This window comes from Typopeltis vanoorti, chromosome 9 (assembly GCF_054136105.1).
Source record: "Typopeltis vanoorti isolate ZY-2024b chromosome 9, IOZ_Tvanoo_1.0, whole genome shotgun sequence".
NCBI classification, from domain to species: Eukaryota; Metazoa; Arthropoda; class Arachnida; order Uropygi; family Thelyphonidae; genus Typopeltis; species Typopeltis vanoorti.
The window spans coordinates 49,580,708-49,602,340 of NC_143557.1; the positions used below are offsets into that span (position 1 = coordinate 49,580,708).

Genomic DNA, 21,633 nt, shown 5'->3' on the forward strand with positions numbered 1-21,633 from the left:
TAGCCTTAGAAGATTGTCATTTAATATCAGAAAGTATTGGAGACATAACATTTAACATATATATATATATATATATATATATATATATATATACACACACACATATATATAACATAATTAACAGTTGTGATGTGAGGAACCTTTATATGGACTTTTTTAGTTGGAGGTGAGTTAGCCGACCTCATTTGGAGGTAGCAGGGTTTTTTCTCACAGAAACTCAAGTTTTTCATTCCACATACAGGCAAATTGGCCATGAGAATACACACAATTTACAGACAAATTACTAGTGGTGATGGTGGTTGATGGTATTACTGTCATTGTGTTGTAATTGGATAATTAAGTAGTAGAGGAGATGATGCGGTGTATATAGCCGAGTAGAATGTTGTGTCCTTGAACTCCTTGGAAATGTCACATTGTAATAGTAATATTAATTTGGAAGAAAATTGTTGATAGGAAGTTAGTAATAATGTAAAGTTAATCATATAGTACTGTGATAGAATCCTGCACCCATTAAGGTTGAATATCATTCAATGATGATGTTCCATAGAGATCATACCTGTGGCACATTGCATGGAAATATTTGAACTACTCTATCTAGGCATTCTTGGAATTGGATATTTGATTGCATGTGACAGAGCCAATGTACATATCACTATACCATGATCTTTTCCTGCCTCTTTTAGTTGAGTGACCAGTTGTCTCCTATTATAATAGAGATGGTTATTTACAGATTCCTCCTGATCATCTAGAACAGGGGTCAGCAACCTTTTCAGACTCACGGACCACATTCACCTTTTACTTTTAATAATCTAGCTGCAAACGTTTAAGTAAGAGAAAATAGTGAGTGAAAAAATACTTAAATTATCAATTTTTTTATTATATCTATCTTAAAAAATGCAGAAATATTTAAAGTACAAGATACGAAACAAGCATGAAAATGCATCACAATATGTGTGTGTCTCCCTGCTTAATGTGACTTTTGTGATTGTTTTCCCTTAGCCATATTATCTATATCCACTTTACAACCTGAGGTGCAAATTTGAATCAAAGCATGCAAATGTTAATCAGCCTGTAGGGTTTATACAAAAACTGACTTTTGAAAAAAACGATTTTCGAATTCCAGTATTTCCAAAAAAAAACTGGGTAAATTGGTTTTTGAATTTTTAAAAAATATATATATTTTTTCATTACTAACACAATGTTTTTGTGTTATTACTAACCCAATGTTTCAACATGAAAATGTGCACAAATTCACATGGAGAGAATAGGCAAGGAATAAGAAAAGTCTCGTTGACTATGTTATTGTTGATAGTGATGTTTTCTCCCTGGTGCAGCACACCAGAGTGTACAGAGGATTTGAAATTAGAAGTGATCACCATTTAGTTTTGAGCAGGATAAAAATTGAATTTCATATTGAAAATAACATGTAAGAAAGCTTTAATGCGAATAAAAGTTGAGCAGCTCTCCTATGTGAACTGTAGACTAAAATACATAAACATTATTGAAGAAAAATGAACATGTTTGAGAACAGGAACCAAACCTTGGAGATCCCTGAAGAACACACTGAGTGATTCATTCAGAGAGGCATGTGGTGAGGTTGTCTATTAGCAGAGAAAAATCAGAACTCCATGGTGGACACAGGAAGTTAAAGAAGCAGCAAAGGAAAAGAACAAGGTATATTGAAAGTTCCTGCCAAATAAGTTAGCTTGTGCTATTAGAGAATACAGACACAAATGTCATCATCAATTTCCTGCCATGTACCCTTAAGGGATGTACAGGATATGATAGTACTATATGAAAAATTTACATCATTACTAACTTCCTATCTACAATTTTCCTCCAAATCAGTTTGTTACCTGTGAAGACTCCAACATTATCAGATCTTATATTTTTATCGTGTATGGCACTTTGTACCGTATCAGTCCACCTATATCTTGGTCTTCCTCTGAGTCATTTTTCTGCCAACCTGGCAGAGAACACTTGTTTTGCTAATCTTTCCTCGCCCATTCTGTTTAAGTGACCACCTGAGATCAGCTCTGCTAACACATTCCTGGATGCTGACAATGTCAAGTTCTTTCCTAATATCCTCATTTTTAATATGATATTGCCGTTGATGCCATCTGTTCACCTATAATCTTTCTCAGTACTGTCATATCTGCGGTCTCTAGTCATTGGTCAAGTGTTTTACTTCTGACCCAGCTCTCAGATCCATAAGTTTAAAACTGGTTTGAACACTGTCTTGTATATAGCTAATCTAGTGTTCTGACTAATTTCTCTCTTATTCCATATGAATTTATTCAATTGACTTCCTACCATACCAGCTTTGTTGATTCTGTTGTCTATTTCCATATTTAATTTACCATCTTCACTAAAAATCGTGCCTATGTAGCTGAAATGTTTTACACTGTTCCACAGGTTCTCTATTCACAACACAGTTGACATTTTCAATGATTCTGCCTATTTTCATTGTCTTTGTCTTTTCAATGCTGACCTTCATACCATATCTATTACAACAGCTATTCAATTTAGTCAGAGATTCTTGCAGACTTGTAGCGGATTTATTTAGAAGTATAACATCATCTGCATAAAGCAAAGAGCTGACATTAACATCTCCAATTTTGATATCAGGTTTAATACCACTTTCCTTCATAATGTGATCCATATAAATAATGAATATCAGAGGGGATAATGTACATCCTTGTCTCACACCAGATATTTATTTTCTATGTTCTTGCCAAAGTCCTCCCATGACTTTTGTTTAGCTAGTTTTACACACTGTTTAGCTTTCTTACATTTGTCTCTGTATTCTCTAAGAGCACAAGCTGACTTATTTGCCAGGAACTTTTGATATGCTTTCTTCTTTTCCTTCACTACCTCTTTAACTTCCTGTGTCCACCATGGAGTTCTAATTTTTCTATCCTTGCAGACAACTTCACCACATGCCTCTCTAGCTGAATCAATCAGGGTTTTCTTCGAGGCTTGTCACTGTATCTCCAAGGTTTGGTTCCTGTTCTCAAACTCTTTCATTTTTTCTTCAATAATCTTTGTGTATTTTAGTCTACAGTTCACATCTGATAGATGCTCAACTTTTATTCGCTTAAAAAACTTTCTTACATGTTTTTCTTTTCAATATGAAATTCAATTTTATCCTGCTCAAGACTAAATAGTGATCACTTCCAATTTCAAATCCTCTGTAGACTCGTGTCCTGCACCAGGGAGAAAACATCCTATCAACAATAACATAGTCAATGAGACTTTTCTTATTCCTTGCCTCTTCTCTCCATGTGAATTTGTGCACATTTTTATGTTGGAACATGGTGTTAGTAATAAGCAATCCATGTCCTGAGCAAAAATCCAACAGAAATTTGCCATTATTATTAGCTTTGCTCTTTTCTCCAAGTTTTCTCCAAATATTTTTGTATGTCTGACAATCATTTCCTACTCTGCTATTTAGATCCCCAACGAGGACCAACTTTTCCTTTTTCATTGTGTCAGTTGCTTTTTCTAAAGCCTCAAAAAATTCCTCCACTTCTACCTTAGTAGAACCTTCTGTTGGACCATATGCACAAATAAGTCTCATTGTCCAGTTCCCATTCTCATATTTGCCCACATTACTGTACTTGAGACTAGCTGCCATTCAAGAAGATTAGCCTCGTATTTTGTGTTGAATACTATGGCTACTCCTTCTTTTCCTTGATTGTCATTGCCTCAAATAACATTTTGTATTTATTGCTCAGAAAGATCTCACCAGTTTTTGTCTTTGTTTTGTTTTAGTCACCCCTATTATGTCGATCTGGTACTTATTTAATTCCTCAGCTAGCTTCTTTTGTTTATAGTACCGATCTTTAACTCGTGATGTTGAGTTGGGGTGTGTTTTCAGATTTTGTTCAGTGGCTGACTTTTCTCTGTTCGTTGTTCCCTCGCGAAAACAACGGTGGCCTTGTTTAACCGGGCGACGCCCCAGCCAGCATGAAATTTTGTCATGTTGTACCATCATTTTGTATTTTGGTTTATCCAATAAGAATACAATTTGGTCGGCTAAATCCGAAATTGCTAGCCCATCCTCCTTCGTTCAGTATCCAGGTAGATACCCAACAGGATGCACTACGAGAAGGTGAGGATTGAACATTAGGTCAGAAGCCCTGGTTGGTTTGGTTCTCTGCATCCCTTTGAAGGCTATGTGGAGGTCTCCTCTCAAGTCTAAGGGGTGCTTAAGGGTACAGCTTTGACCCTTAAGCACCCCCCAGAGAGACAAATGTAAGAAAACTAAACACTGTGTAAAACTGGCTAAACAAAAGTCATGGGAAGACTTTGGTAAGAACATAGAAAATAAATATCAAGAAGGTGGCAAGATATTCTGGAGGTTGTTAAAGAAACTCAGAAATGGAGGAAAGAGTGCTGTAAAAGGAATAAGAGATGATAAAGGTGATATGAAAATGGAAGAAATAAATATCCTTGAAGTATGGAGTAATTACTTTGAAAAATTGCTAAATGAAACTAGCAGTGAGACAGCACTGCACAGTGATAAAACAACACTGACCGGGCATGCAAACAGGAATACATAATCCATACTTGAAGTAGAAAAAGCCATCAAAAATCTGAAATGTGGAAAGGCAGCTGGAGTAGATGATAGTCAATCAGAAATGCCCAAGTATGGAGGTATAAAAGTCTAACAGTAACTGCACTGCATAGTTCAGAGTAACGAATTCCAGATGAATGGAGTAGAGCTCTCATAGTGCCCATATATTAAAAGGGAAATAAAACTGAATGTGAGAATTACAGAGGTATTTCTCTACTGAGTGTTCCTGGTAAGATTTATACCCGTATACTTGTGAAATGGTTGAGAAGGATTGTGGAAGAGAAGCTTGGTGAAGAACAAGCTGGATTCAGGCCAAATAGAGGTTGTCAAGATCAGATTTTCACCTTACGACAAATAGTTGAGAAATCGTGGGAATATTACAAAGATCTGTATTTAGGTTTTGTCGATCTGGAAAAGGCATATGACAAGGTGCCAAGAGAGAAGCTATTCAAAATGCTACAGTTATATGGTATCAATGGGGACATTATATTAAGCAATACTTAGTCTTTATTTGAGTTGTAAGTCAGCAGTTAGAATTGAAGGTAGTGCAGGAAGATGGTTTAATGTTAAATCTGGTATCAGACAAAGGTGTACATTGTCCCTTCTGTTATTCATTATCTATATGGATCACATTATGAAAGAAGGTGGTATTAAACCTAATATCGAAATTGGAGATGTTAATGTCAGCTCTTTGCTTTATGCGGGTGTTGTTATACCTCTAAATAAATCTGCTACTAGTCTGCAAGATTCTCTGACTAAATTGAATAACTGTTCTAATAGATATGTTATGAAGGTCAGCAGTAACAAGACAAAGACAATGAAAATAGGGAGAAGAATTGAAAATAAGAACAAGTAAAACATTTGCTACTTAGGCACAAATTTTAGTGAAGATGGTAAATTAAATATGGAAATAGACAACAGAATCAACAAAGCTGGAATGGTAGGAAGTCAACTGAATAAATTTATGTGGAATAAGAGAGAAATTAGTCAAAAAACAAAATTAGCTGTATGCAATGCAGTGTTCAAACCAGTTTTAACTTAGGAGTCTGAGAGCTGGGTCAGAAGTAAAGCACTTGACCAAAGAGTAGCGACAGCAGATATGAGAGTAATGAGAAAGATTAGGGGCATGAACAGATGACATCAATGGCAATTTCATATTAAAAATGAGGATATTAGGAAAGAACTTGACGTTGTCAGCATCTAGGAATGCGTTAACAGAGCTAATCTCAGGTGGTATTCTAAAATCTCACGAGAAATTGATTTTTCAGGAGAATTTTCGCTAACGACTTTCCAGTTTTTTTTTGTTGAATTTATAAAGAAATAATGTACTTAATAAAATGCTAAAATATAAAAAAAAATTTGCTGTCAGTATGCACGTGCATTTCGACTTGTTGGTAAAAGCTTAGTAAGAGTTAAGCCCGATTAGTACTGAATTCCATCGAAATCGTAAGGTCAAGCGGCCAGCGATGACGTCAATTTAGTCCTTGCTTCTGGCTAATCCTGGGATACTCTTAATTAAGAATAAAGGACTGATAATGGAATAAAAGGGGATGCAGTGTTTGGTTCAAAGTCTTTTTCTTGGCTCTTCACCTTCGACTTCTATGGGGTCTCCTTCCCTTTGTCCAGGAGAATTGTTCTTCCTGCCGCCGACACTAGATGTTGCTCTGCTGCCCACCTCTCTCTCTCTAGGCTCCGGGTAGCTACTGTAGAATTCCAGCGAGTCCGACGAAGGAAAACTCTCGAGGACTGACCCAATAGAAGACGCTCCAGTCTCGGTATGTTGCAGAATGCAAATCGGACTTTCCACTCGTGATTGTTAGCAAGTAAGCCATTATTTCATTGTATTATGTTATGAGAATGTAACTCAAAATCATTAGTGATTGCGAAAGGTTAATTGTTAACTGGCGGTAAAATTGAATCTGAATTAAGTGAAGATTATGTATTGTTAAGTGTGTTGGATTCACAGGTTGCTTGTGATAGCGTCGGAATTACTGCCAATTAACTATTGAATGTGTTGGAAGGAAGTTGTTGTAATCCCTTTTGGAATATATATACTTGCTTGTAAGCTAAGTTGTGTCACAGGAGACACTTTTGTGTAAAAGTACAATAAGGTTTCTGAAAGTGAACGTACTGTAAGTTCTGTTGCTTAGATAATAAGTTGTTTTGTGTGTTAAAGAGCTTTTGATTGAATTAATCTTTTAGCAACTTTTATGTTCTCTGTATCATTTCCTTTAGATCAAAAATAAATATGTTTTGTTTTGTAATTACCTGGTTCTTATTCTTTAGCCAATGCACTATCCTGAACAAATTAGCAAACCTGCAGAAATAGTAGAAAGAAACTAGCCATGACTTGCATATATAGAAATTGTGCTAACATATTAATTTAATTTTGTTATCTCTCCCTAAGTTTTAAGCAGTAGAAGGTCAATTAAGTGGCGCAGTCATTATGAAAAAATAAATTTCTTAATTGATATTGCGTGAATGTTTAGGAACTGCTACGTTATATAGGCTTACTATGCGAGGTCTAACTAACCGCAGAAAAGGGGGGAGAAAATATAAATTTAAGTAAAGACTTAAATAGATAGATAGCTAAAGAAAAATGAATAACCAACAAATATTTTGCAGTATGGTCACTTAAACAGAATGGGAGAGGAAAGATTAGCAAAACAAGTGTTCTCTGTCCAGTTGGCAGGAAAAAGACCCAGAGGAAGACCAAGATATAGGTGGATTGATACAGTAAAAAGTGCCTTAGAAGATAGAAATATAAGATCTGATAATGTTGGAGTCTTGACAGGTAACAGACTGAGTTGGAGGAAAATTGTAGACAGGAAGTTAGTAATGATGTAAATTTTTCATGTAGTACTATCATATCCCACCCCCCTTGAGGGTATATATCAGGAATTTAATGATGATATATATATATCATTAAAACAGTAAAAAAAATGTATCCTTATTTTAAAATTTTTCAGTTTATTTAATATTTATGGAACTAAAAAATATAACAAAATAAAATATACTTCATATAAAACCAAATTAAAAAAAAAAAAAAACTAAAATCCATACAGAATATAAATTATAGATTTTTATTTCATTTAGTGTTTTTCTTCAGTAAATATGATTTCAAAAAACATAAAAAATCCACTGAACAATTACTTAATCTTGTTCTTATTCAACATACAAAATTGCTCTCACTGGCTACTGAACTTGGTTTTTTCATTTTCAGGGTATCAAATAATAAATCTAAATTCTTTGTTCTTTTATTGGTTGCCTCAGATACTGAAAATTCGGCCTTCAGTGTCTTCAGATTTGATATTATTTCTTCAGGTTCCTCAAGAAACCTATGAATTGATTTTTCCATGGCTTCTTTTAGAGCATTGCCCTGATTAATAGTGTCTCTGATATATTCATCATCGGAATCTGTTTCCATACAAGAATTTGAATATATTCTAGACAATATTTTTCCAGATAACTTAATAATATTGAATTTAAAGCTAGTAGAAATACACTAGATTTCTTTGTTGAAATGTTTGCAAAAGGATACCAATCCTACTTGTCTTCTTTCTTGAATTTGTACTTCTAAAGCATTTAATAATTTGGAACTAATTTCAGTCTTTAAATTTTTTAGTTAATTTATCAGCAGTTCAATTAATAAGTTAATAAATTGGCATCTCACCACCCCTAAGGCCTCAGCTGCTAGACGTACTGATCCCAACACTTTAAGAAGCTCCATGATTTTAGGATATTGAGCTTCATTCCACATATGAGAATCACCAATATCATTCAAAGCTAAAACAACACATTCTTTTAATGTTATAAATCTTTCAATCATGGCCTCTAAACTGTTCCATCTTGTTTGGCAATCAAGAATCAGACTTAATTCCTTTCCTTGTTTTACATAATTCTGAAGGATAATATCTCTTATGGGAGATTTTCTAAAAAATTTGCAAATTTTTTAATTTTGGAAATTGTATTTGTCAGACAACATAGGGAATCCATAGTCGTTATCTAGATCAAGAGAATTTAAAAATCCTCGCCATAGTCATCCTCACACTTTACATCATCTTCTGATTCCTCACTTGTAACATACATTGGTTTCAGCAATTTCTTTACTTTTATATAACACATCAATAACTGTTAAGTGTATGGCATGTGAATGGCATAGTTGATTTAATAATTATAGGTGATAATTGGCCAAATTTTTTCATAACAGCAGCACTATCATTTGTTGCTGCAACTTGAGCCGGCCTGGCTGGCCGAGTGGTTAGCTTATCCACTCTCCAGCCATAAGGTTGTGGGTTCGAATCTCGCCATGGGCATGGATGTTTGTAATTGTCTGTGGGAAAACTAGTGGTTGTGGTCAGCGGTAGATGCCGTTGAGGTAGTTGCAGTCAGTTGGTTGATAATTAGTGAATGAATGGCGGAGACAGTTGTAGAGCAGGTGCCCTCCCTCGATGAATCTTTGGACTCCCTGGAGGTGTCAAATAATAATAATAACTATGTCGGTAAAATTAAGAAAACATTAATTCTAATGTTTTTTTAGCATCACAGGAACTAGCTATTGGAACTAAACCCAAATTAAAATCTTGCACAAAATGGTGTACGTTGATATTCAGATATCTGCAATTTCTTTTGCTAGTCTACTCATTTAAAGTTATAGAAAATTTTTTCCCATTCTTGTTAATACAATCCAATTCATTTATAGTTTCACGTTTGGCATTGTCATAAAACGTATGCATGAGATTCACTACTCGAATTATTTTTTGGTAATGAATATCCCTATTCATACAAGACTTGTTGCACAAGCCTTGTATGAATGAGCTTGTTGTAATGCTATTAATTGGCAGTCCATCCATTACAACAAGTTTTGCTATAATTTCTTCTAAACTGCTCCTTTTCAAGAAATTAAAAATACTGGCTTGTTTTTGTGGGCAGGAGGAGGGTCCAGGTGTTTCTTGCTTGTCAATCATTTCTGTTTTCTTGTCGATCATTATTTTATGAAACTGCTTTCAGATGATTATGGAGATTGCTTGTAGATGACTCCTAATAAGGGAATACCGTGAGTGGACATATAAATACAAAATTAATGATGGAAAATCTCGCGTAAAAAGATTTTTTTTAATAATATAATTTTCGCCTGTGTGTCACAGGCATCTTCAGTACACGTTAAGCTGAAATTAAACAATAACTGACAATTCCAAAAAGTGCCACCTAAGTAGCTAGTGTAAGATAACTGAAAAGGTAAATAAAATTTCCTAACAACAAAAAAAAAAAAAAAAAAAAAAAAAAAAAAACCCTATATATATTGAATAAAAAGTTAGGAAAGATTAGCTGATTTGTGAAGTACTACCTCCCATAAAGGGGATAGACGTAGACCATCAGATCTGTTTAAGTTAGGAGAGTGGAGTAAAGTTTCACATGTTTCTTTATAAAGCCTGCAATATATTACTTCTTCCTTTCTATCTAATGGATACAAGAATTCCTTCATCAAAAGAGCTTTGAGTAGTTTTAATGTCTTCCTCTTCAAATACAGAAGAAATAACACGCAAATCTATCCCTTATGTACATGGCATTAGTGAGCATATAGCAAAAGTTTTGAAACCACTGAATATTTTTGTTGCCTTTCGACCGTTTAGAAAAATCTACACCTTTCTTACTTCTCCTAAGGGCAAGCTTCCACATCTTAATTATCCAGGTGTCTACCAGATTCCTTGCTCTTTTGGATTATCTTATTTCAGACAAACAGGAAGATCTGCCTCTATTCAACTAGAAGAACACCAGTCTTATACTCAGTATTTGAAACCTGAACAGTCTGGACTTGCAGAACATGCCATCTTAACCAGACATAGAGTCCATTGGAAAAAGACAAGAGTACTTCACAAAAGTCGGTTCCTCATAGAACGGCTTTATAAAGAAACGTGAAACTTTACTCCACTCTCCTAACTTAAACAGATCTGATGGTTTACGTCTATCCCCTTTATGAGAGATAGTACTTTACAAATCAGCTAATCTTTCCTAACTTTTTATTGTATATATATAGTTTTTTGTTTAGGAAATTTTATTGACCTTTTTAGTTATCTTACACTAGCTACTTAGGTGGCACCTTTTGGAATTGTCAGTTAATTTGAGCTTAACATGTACTGAAGATGCCTGTGGCACAGACGAAAATTATACTATTAAAAAAAATCTTAAGTGAGATTTTCCATCATTAATTTTGTATTTGCTTGTAGATGATCCTTTGCATCTCAACATTTTATTACAATGATTGCAGCATGCCTTGTCGTTTCCAACCTTTTTGAAAATATCCCAAACCTCTGACTTATTTGCAACATTCATTTTGGTCTAAAAATCGAATGGGATATTTTAAATATTTTTATTAATGACATTAATATTTAATAATGAAAGAATGTTGTATTATTAGAATAGACATTAATAAATTTATTTACGTTGTTTTCACTAACTAAAACAAGAATAATAACAAGCTATAACATAGACTTCCTATTCCTGCTTGTGATCAAACTCAAGTGAATGGAGCTGTCATGGCACGTTGTGTACTGGGTAGTACGCAGGACTAAACTGATCTGGTCTGGTGGGGTGCACGTGAGCAACACAACTGATGTCATTGATCAGTCTGTGCTGCTGCTGCCGCCACTTAGAATATCATAATAGTATGCATTTGTGGATTTGCATGTCAAACATTCGTGTGACTTATGAAGATTAGTTTTACTACAACATGCTTGTGCCGAGGCAAGTTCAAGTCAAAATGCTAACGTTTTTAATTAAATAATTAATTTTTACATATCTGGAAACAGGGATAGAGTGATGCCAGGACAGCAGGTAAGTAGGGGAACACAGAGAGAAAAGGTTAGAGGAGAAAGAGAGAGTGAGGGATGCAGGTGAGCAATCAAGGAACTGAATGGTTAGAGGTGTGATGTATCTAGACTCGATCTCAGGTGTGCAAGACAGGATGCCAGAGGTGTTTTTGCCTGGAGGATGATAGAAAATGTGGCTATGACAATTATAAGGAATGGATGGATGGATGAGATGATTGTGATGGTGGGCAAGAATGACTTGAGAGTCAGCATTAATCGGGTGGCGTGATGTCTGAGATTCTTGCTTGAGGTTGTGCAAAAGAAAACACAGAGGAAAGATTGTGTGTGTGTGTTTCCCAGGTATGATAGTAACGAGTTGAGCAGAAGAGCAGTAATACTGAATAGCATAATAGCCAGAATGTGTCAAAAGAGAGGATTGGAATATGTGGATGCTTGGAGGATGTTTGAAGACAGAGGGGAACTGTATGTGAGAGACTACTTGCATTTGAATGAGGAAGGACGAAGGCATCTGGAAAGATTGCTGTTTTCTGAACTAGTCAGTATGTCAATGCAGGGGAAACTAGAATTCCCAGGGTGGATGATAGCATGGGTGGCCTCTTGTGGGAATGTGTGCTTGGGGGAAGGGGGACGACATCAGGTAACACTGAGTGCAGTGGGGTCGAGAGGGGACAATAATAGGTATAGAAACAGTGACATTTTTATTCTCTATATTAATGCCAAGAGTATCTGAAATAAAGGAGATGAATTGGTGTCGCTGCTGACCAAAGATTATTGGGATCTCTGAGACATGGTTGATGGAGGATGATATAATAACATTATATCATCCTCCATCCTTCAATTGGGAATTGAAGTGGCAGGGTACAGCATTTTTCGGCAGGATAGGAAAGGAAAACATGGTGCTGGTGGAGTATTGCTTATGATAAGTGATGACATGTCCTCTAGGAGGCTTTAGAAGGCAGTGACACTAATGATTTTGAAAGCATATCGTGTGAGGTAAGAGTGGCCAAGACAGGATATTTAGTGGGGTGTTGCTATAAACCAGGGAGCACAGAGGGTGGGGGAGCAGGAGATGTTTGGAAGTTGAGCTTGGCAAGTACAAGAAGAATGATTGTTATGGGAGATTTTAACTACAGCAGTATAAGCTGGGAAGAGGAAAATGCATGTAGTAATAAGTGGATGGAATTTCTAGAATTCTTGAGGGACAAATGTCTTAGGTAATATGCAATAGAGGGAACAAGGTTCAATAGTTTTAGATTTGGTCATAGCGTCAGAAGAGCTGATAAGTGAGATGACATCTCTTCCACCAGTTGCATAGAGACTGACCATGTGGTTTTGACTTGGAAGATGAATAGACATGCAGGTGTATCAAAGAAAAGGGAATGTATGTGGAATTATAAGGCAGGTGATTATAATAGTCTTAGGTATCAATTAGGGGCAGTTCCATGGAGGGCAGAATTGGAAGGCCAGGATATCATTAGTGTGTTTGGAAATTGTGAAAGGATATTTGTTAGCAGCAATAGTAAGCTGTATTCGACTAGTAAAATACAGCAATAGTAAGCTGTATTCCACCAGTGAAGAAGTGGATAGAATTTGGTGTAAAGTGGATGACAAACAATATCAAACAGAAACTGCATTTGAAAAAGAGCTTGTGGAAGAGATGTAAGGAGAAAGGTAGCGTGCAGATACACAAAGCATATAAGACGCAGACAGGAGAGTGACCAGTATGGTGAGGAAGGCAAAACTGGAATATGAGAAGAGATTGGCACTAAGATCCACAGAAAAATCCTAGGGAATTTTTTAGCTATGTGGCCAGTAGGAGGAGAAATGATTGTGGAAGAATGACATTGCTGGATAAAAATGGGAATAGTGACTGATGCAGAGGACATAGTGGAGTTGTTCAATGAGCACTTTATTGGAGTATTTCATCCTGGAGATGAAGGTTTTAATACTAGAGGGATAAGGGCAGGTTCAGGGTTTAGAGGTGCAAGAGGAGAGTGTGTTCCAAATACTGAGTACTCTGGATACCGGTAAAGCTGTGGGACTGGATGGTATTTCACCACGGGTTTTGAGAGAATGAACTGCTAAAGAACTGACAGTTTCGTTGACCTGGCTCTTCAATAAAAGTCTGGCTGTGGGAAAGGTACCCAACTAAAGGAAGGAAGGTAAGATAGTGCTGCTGCACAAGGGTGGTAGCAAACTGGAAGTGTCTAATTATAGGCCAGTTTGTGTGTCATCAGTAGTTGTTAAGGTCTTGGAGAAATTAGTGAGGGACTATATACAGCGTTGGGCAAATGAGGGTAATGTTATTTGTGAGAATCAACATGGATTTGTTAAGGAGCACTCTTGCTTTAATAATATGATTGCCTTTTATAATAAAGTGACATGAGCAGTTGAAGAGGGAAAGGCATATACTGCCATTTTTTTTAGATTTTGCAAAGGCATTTGACAGGGTGCCACATGATAAACTGATATTTAAGTTTGCTGCACATGGGTTTAGTGTCGGGTTAGTCAACTGAATTCAGGATTGGCTGTCTGATAGCTATCAGAGAGAGTTGTGTATGGTGGGGAAATATCAAGGAGGCAGAAGGTTACAAGTGGTGTTCCACTTGGCTCAGTACTGGGATCTGTGCTGTTCAACCTTAATATCAACGACATTGTCAGTGGATTGCAAGGGAATATTCAGTTGTTTGCAGATCAGTAATAGTGCAGATGTGGTAGCCCTGCAAGAGGATTTGAATAAACTAGGCAGATGTGCAAATGAATGGAGGTGTTGGTTTAATGCAGCAAAATGTAATGTCTTGAAGTTTGGGAACCATCAATGGGAGGATGCTTACTCGATTGGAGGAGCTATACTGGCGTAAGTAGGGGGAGACAAAAGATTTGGGAGTCAGTAGGCGTCAGGGGGCAGAGCCCCCTAGTTCATATTATAAAATGTATTATTTAAGTAATTCAACATACAGGCCACATGCCATTTAAGTATGGTCAACCTTTTATGGGCCATGCAGAATGCACGTTTGAACTGCATGTGGCCCATGGGGTGCTGGGTGCCAACCCCTGATCTAGAAGAACTCCTATTCTTTTCTGCTTATGAATGTGCTGATGACAGTACAAGTACACTTTTCTTGTCTTATGAAAAATTAATCGTTTTTTGTGATATTGCTAAATTGAATTATATGGTTGACAAGTTCTACACAATCTACAGAAAGAAAAAACAATGTTAAGCTTCATCAATTAAGCATGGGAAAGCATGGTTAGTGTCATAAATTTTGTTGCATTTACTGGAAGTGGTGGGTGTTTTATTTTCACAAATGTAATCTCTACATTTGTGAAAATAAAAGTTTTATTTTCACAAAATTATAGTTGACTTTATTAATTATAATTTTATATTTTATAATGTTTAATACATTTTTATTTTCTCTATTTTGTAAAGCTATATTATAATTGAAAATTTAGGATGTTATGTGCATAACATACTAAATTTTTTATTTAGGAAGTTATGCACATTGTGGAAAGAGTTGATTTGTATAGTTGAGTTTCACATTGCAAAATAGTTACAGATGAATTTTTTTATTCTTTTTTGTAATATTGCTAAACTGAATGAACATGGTTCATAATTTCTTCATGTCTTCATAATCTGTTTGCTTAATCTTAGGTATTTAATTTGGAAAAATTAGTGTTCATCATTGATATATTTTTATTTTGCTGAAGTTATTAGTATACTGTAAGAGTAAAGGTTAATGGGTATTGTTATTTATTTTTTTTCCAGAATGGTGATCACAATGCTTGTCAGTTCTTTTTGGCATGGGGTGCATCCTGGTTATTACCTTTGTCTTATGAGTGCCCCTCTATTTCTTATTGCTGAATTAGAGATTGAAAAAGCATTTCGTAAGGGTGCAACGCCTCTTCAGCAGTGGGTATTTGATTGGATTTGGTGGGTAGCAAAGATGCAATCATTTAGTTACATGGGAATGGCATTCCTGCTTCTTAACATTCATACCACTCTTCATTACTGGAAATCAGTTTATTTTATTGGTCATATTTTTATAATAACCATGTATGCAATTGCATTTATTGTGAACAAGATCAGATCTGGTAAGAACAAGAACAACTAGAACACATATATTCCAAATCTTGTAAGTAGCTAAACAAGTTTTGAAGTTTGCCACAAGAATACATTATTTTTGAGATGAAAGTGAGTACTACCATAATAGTTTTATTCCAGAGAAATTCATAATTATAAATATGAGGGAAAAAAAAGCAATCCAGAATTTTTATATTAGAAACATATGTGCATGCATGCATACATATGTAAAAATATATATATAGATATGCATATATACATATTTTTTTGTAATCCACAAAGCAAAAAAAAACTTGAATCAAAGATTGATTAATGAAAGTGGTGAATAGTTTTAGTGTGATTAATAAACATAGTTAAATAAATTTGCACTGATATGATCAGTTTTCAAACAAGGATCACAGATATATAAACACAGTAATGGTGAACAATAAGTATACCAACTTTAAAACAGATATGATTCTTATTTGTGCTCTCTGGCTTAATTTTTTTATTTTTTATACCTTAAAACTTATATTTTGCTCCATGGGTTTGAAGACATTTCACTAGGATTGCATTTTAAGTAATTAATGTGTGCTTTAAAAAAAATGAGAAAAAGTGTAGCAGGTTTTTAACTGTTAAAATATCAGTTGTTCAGCATTGCCATAAATAATCAAAGGAAACAACTGAAGGTGAACAGTTTAGATTTGGGTTTGTGTTATAATGTTATCATAATAAATTTATTATAACAAGGTCAGTCTCATAGTTTTGCCAACTATAACTTTTCATGAACTGTATACTGACAAAAAAAATATCAAAATAAGAGAAATATAATAGAAAGCCTTGACTTCAAAATTGCCATTGTATTTTAAAGTGAGGATTCTGTCAGCATTGAGTGCATTGTCACCATTTTTTATAATGAAAATTGAATGAAAGAAATCAGATTTGTTGTGAACATATTAATATTTTACTGATATAAATATTATTCATGTGTGTTTGTCTGCAAGTCATGATTAGGATGTTTCCCTTAGGTATCTTTACCAGCATAGCTTAATAGAACACCTTAGGTCAGTGATGGCGAACCTTTTTACCCAGGTGTGTCAAACATCTTTTTTTTTTTAAATATTGATGTCGTTGATGTGCCACTTGCATACATGCATTATAAATTTAACTACATAATCATAGATGGTGACTTATACATATCATATTAGGCTATTTATTTAATAGGACATTAATATAAAATCTATGAATTCATATTATACAATTAATTTAATAAAGTGAAATTACAAACATTACATTTAATAACTTTTCGGTTGCTGAGTACTGGTAGAAAGTTGCTTTATAGAAGGGCTATAGTGTGTACATTTTAATGTCACACATGCAGCCCTCAAACCATTGCTCAATCCATTTTTCCCTTTCGATTTGATATTTATTTAAGGCAGAAAATAGAGTTTCACAAGAGTTTGTAGAAGAGAAAATTGTTAGAAGAGCTTTAGCAAAGATTTTAAGAGCATGAAAGTTTTCGGGAAGGCTATTCCACACGCTTAGAATTTCACAGTCTTAATTTTTACACGCGGTATCATGCAGATGTTCCCGCTCAAATTCTTCTAATTCATTTCTAAGAGCTATAAACTTTCTTTTCCAGATAGGATTATACTGGAAGTCAGCTAGTTACATTTCTAGATCTTTTAAATCCAACCACTCAAAGCCATCTAATTTAATATCCATGAATTCTGTTTCATCAGCATACTTTATGAATTGGATTGTTTGTTCCAACATTCGAAATTGCTCAAATCTAGAAGATGCTCAGTTACTGACTTTAAAACTTCAATAGATTGGTTGATATGTTGTTCACGATTTTTGGGGCTGGTTTCGTTAAAAAAAAAATTTCACTCTTGGGAAATACTTAAAATTGTTACTTTCTAAATCATGTTGAAATATTTTGAGTTTATTCTCAAAGCTCTTGATCGTGCCAAACATAACATCGCCAGATTTTCCAAAACCTTGCAATTGTATATTAAGTTCATTCAAGTGTAATGATAAATCTGTGAAAAACATCAGCTTACTGAGCCAAGCAGAATTGTTCAACTGAGAAAATTCATGCTCCATGCCCTACGTATTTAAATATAATTTAATTTCATTTAAACATTCAACAAACCATTCAAGTACTTGGCCACAGCTCAACCATCAAATATTATTGTACATTAATAGAACATTGTACACTGATTCAACTATGCTTAAAAGTGAACATACCTTGCAATAATAGCCAATCGAGCTGATGACGTAATATCTGTTGTTTTGTCGAGACAAATGGAAAAACAATGGCATGAGTTCAAGTCTTGTTGTATTTGATTTTCTATACTAGCATTCATTGATATAACTCTGTCTTTAATAGTATTCCTACTTAATGGTAACTCTTTCATGCGCTTTACAATAGCTTCCTTATTATGAAAGTCCTCAAATAAAAATGGTGCACACTTTACGAAAGCTTCTTTAATATAATCACCATCACTAAGTGGTTTCCCATGTTCAACAATAGTATGTGAAATACTGTAACTTGTGGCCACTAAATTTGAAGGTCCTGAAACAAATTTAATTAAAGTCCCTGATTGTGATTCTGCCAGTTTTAGATGTTGCAATATGTATTCTTTGCATTCTTCAAAAGTTTTTTCTAGGAGCCATTTGTGCTTAGTTTCAAAAGGTCTTCTCACATTACAAGTTCTACTCACAGATAGCTCACCACACATTTTCAGAGAATTTTATCGCCTCTATCAATAACACCATATTGTTCAGTCCGGGCATCTTGGAAATTTCTTCCACTTCCTTTTTGTGATAATTTTAGTTTTTTTATTAGTGCTAGCTGCCATTGTAAAAGGGAAAATTAAAAAAGAGCACAATTATATACAGCTGTAATTAAGCAGTAATAATTAATAAGAAATAACAATTACTGGAAATGAATTATACACCAGCAACTCAAATTACTTAAGTGGCAGACCATGCAAAACTATCACTACTTCTTTCAGCAGGGTTGCCAGATTTATTACCGGTACGTTCGTAGCAACCTTGTTGCGTTTTACTCTCTATCATGCTACTAAATAGCAGCTATTTAGTAGGTTTTGTTGCGACATCATCGTAAATTGTTACTATTTGCATTATTTAACAAAATTTACTGAATTTATTGCAACTATAAAAATGTTTTCATTATTTACTCAGATAAATTCAATATTTAATGCTGCGAATTATATTTTCTGTTAAAATGGTTTTAAATATGTTTAGAACTTGTATTACTCAGTCAAGAGACTTGGAATGCATGCATGAATGAATTTCACACAGAAGTCAGATGAAAACTTTAACTTTATAATATATAAAGCAGGTATTTATAAGTTTGTATCGTATAATATTGATAATAATTTTTATAAATTTTTATAATATCATATGACTATGCAGAAATTATAATGATTAAGAAAGAAAACGTAAACTTAAAACGCTCGTTATTTATAGGCTAGTTACAAAATAAAATAGAAATAGGCTAACTACAAAATAAAATAGAAATAGGTTAACTATAAAATATAATTCTTTCAATGAACCGAAACCTACCTTCGCCTTAACTGAGAGTGATCTTACACGATTTATTGCAGTTTTTTCATCAGAATACCAATAACTTTCAACATCCAAGGTGTGTCACCTGAAGCCCTTAAGTGTGTCAGTGCTGATACACGTGTCATAGGTTCGCCATCACTGCCCTAGGTTATCTATTCATTGCATACATTTGCATGACATCTTGAATATGTTAAACTGCTAAATATATTTTGATGAAATTTTGAAAATGTTTCTATTTTGCTTCATATTGGATGGTTTGATTTAGCACTTTGTGTCACCAAGTTTGCATCATGACTCATTTACACATATACATCTTTGTTTGCATATGAGCAACTTATGGTAACATACACATCATATTAAAGTTCTAATTAGCAGCTGTTGTTAAGTTTTTATCCCTTTTATTCATATATTTTAATATTTTTTTTATATTTATGTAATTATACATTGAAGTGTTGTTGTGAAGTAAGGATTGTGTGTGTTCTTCTATAAGAATTAGATGAGTTGTAGCTCATCTAATGGCTAGTGAAGTGATATGACCACTTTGAAAAGTCTTGAAGGACTCATGCAAGAATTTTCAAAGTGCAGTATGCTTTCTTTAAATCAGTGAGATTAGAATTTACACTTTACGTAAAAATTGTATATGTTCCTGTATTAAAAGAGCAAGAATATCAGAAGTATTATATAATCATATATGAAATACACTTTTTTTAATTAAAAAAACCCATGAAAGTCATTGACTTTTTTCTTGATTTTATTATACCATCCATGTTGTTAGTCTGCAATGTAGTGGGGACAGAGTACACTGGATCAGTGCTCCGGTACAAAGGATAGAGAGAGGGGTGAACAGAGCATGAAGGTGAATAATACCTCATAATGCTCTGGCACTTTTTTTTATATTTAGTACCATACTGCTGATCATAGATATATTCTAAGTTAGTCCACCACCAATACTGTGGGCTCTATTACAGATTAATGAGTGCATATATATATATATGTGTGTGTGTGTGTATTTATGTGGGTATGTATGCATGTATATGTATATAGACAGTATTACTTATAATTGAAGTACTTAGTTAACTGTAATTAATAGCTTTGTGATATTCCTGCTCTGCTACATTGATGTTGTATGATATATTTATGTGTCTACAATATCACAGTTATTATAGAATAGTGGTGTATAGTATTTAAACGAAGCAAATTCAAAACTCTGTATTTTTGCTGGCTGCGAATTTTGCATTAGATGATGAATCAAGTACTTGGCAAGGGTGTTAAAAAAAAAAAAAAAAAAAAAACGACGCAATTCGTCATTATGTAACTGTGGTATTTGAAGTAGACATGTAGAGGTTAATGAACCATTGAAAGCAATCAAACTTGTCTTCCAAAGGTAATGGTGAGAATATGTACTTTCAGATATGAAGTTTAGCGGGAAAACAGAATATAGCATTTTGTCAGTATGTTAAATTTGTTTTTCCCCCATCATGTAGTTAGCTGTATCTGTTATGTAATGAGCTGGTTGAGCATCTTTTCTTTTGTGAATTAAGTTTCCTGAATGGTTTAAATTTACAGAATAATTAGATATTTGGTAAATGTTAAATTTTGTGCAAAGCCATTGTTTTATAACATCTCATGAGGTTTATTTCATAATGCAAATAGGCTTAATCACTGAATTACTGAGTTAAATTTAACTTAGTTCTATAAGATTCTCCAACAAAGGAATTATATTACATTCTGTATTCTGTATTCTATATTTATTAAAATAAATTACCACTTTTGCAAAATCAGTCATACTTTTTTTTTTGGACATGCATTTAAAATGGCAAAAGATTTTCACAATCACTGCTTTTTATTGAAAAATACTTAGAATAACAGATTTGATATGCATTTAACATAATAAACTTGTATTAAATGCATATCAAAGAAGAGCTTGAACTCTATGGCAAATTAGGAATGGGAAGGGTTTGTTATAGTGGATAGTTTGTGTGAATTTCTTTTATATAGCATTCTCCTATGAGATTTTGGCTGGGACTTTTTAGTAGTTTATGGTAGTGAGCAAGTTTGTTATTATAGTAAGTGTTCGTTATATTTGGATAAACCGAAGTAAGTCCTAGTATGCCAGGTACCATATATTGGTTGCAGTGACACTTTGCAACCACCTGCTACCAGTCAGTTGAACTTATTAATACAGTGTATATTTAATATATTGTTAAAGCAATAGTTTTTATTTTATTTTTTACAGTAGCACATGTGTGTGTGTGTGTCAAAAATAAGAGCAAAAATATAATCACATTAGTTAAGCCATTTTAGATACAGTAAAACCTCGTTTTTATGTTCCTGCAATTTACGTTTTCCTGCCATTTACGCCATTTTCTGTTGGTCCCGTCTTAAGACCTATTCTCACGATGTATTGTTTTCCCGCCATTAACAACTTGATGTGGACATTATTTCCCATGATTTGCGTTTTTTTTTCTCGGTGGCAACACCGATTTTCGAATCGATGTCAGCGGAAATCTGCGCATTTCTGTTCTCAGGTGGCGTTGCCTTTGGGTGTAGTTTCGTTTTCGCCATCA

General features: G+C 34.2%; 1 protein-coding gene across 3 annotated transcripts in view; it reads left to right on the top strand.

The window, feature by feature from the left end:
- The window catches only part of frj (membrane bound O-acyltransferase domain containing farjavit), a 158,735-nt gene extending 137,891 nt beyond the window's left edge, over positions 1 to 20,844 (top strand). For all 3 annotated transcript variants that reach the window (XM_090398599.1, XM_090398600.1, XM_090398601.1), the window contains one exon: positions 15,176 to 20,844. In XM_090398599.1, coding sequence (XP_090254725.1) covers positions 15,176 to 15,521 — 346 coding nt within the window. In that variant the 3' untranslated portion in view covers positions 15,522 to 20,844. The remainder of the gene's footprint in view (positions 1 to 15,175) is intronic.
- The last annotated feature ends 789 nt before the right edge of the window (positions 20,845 to 21,633 follow it).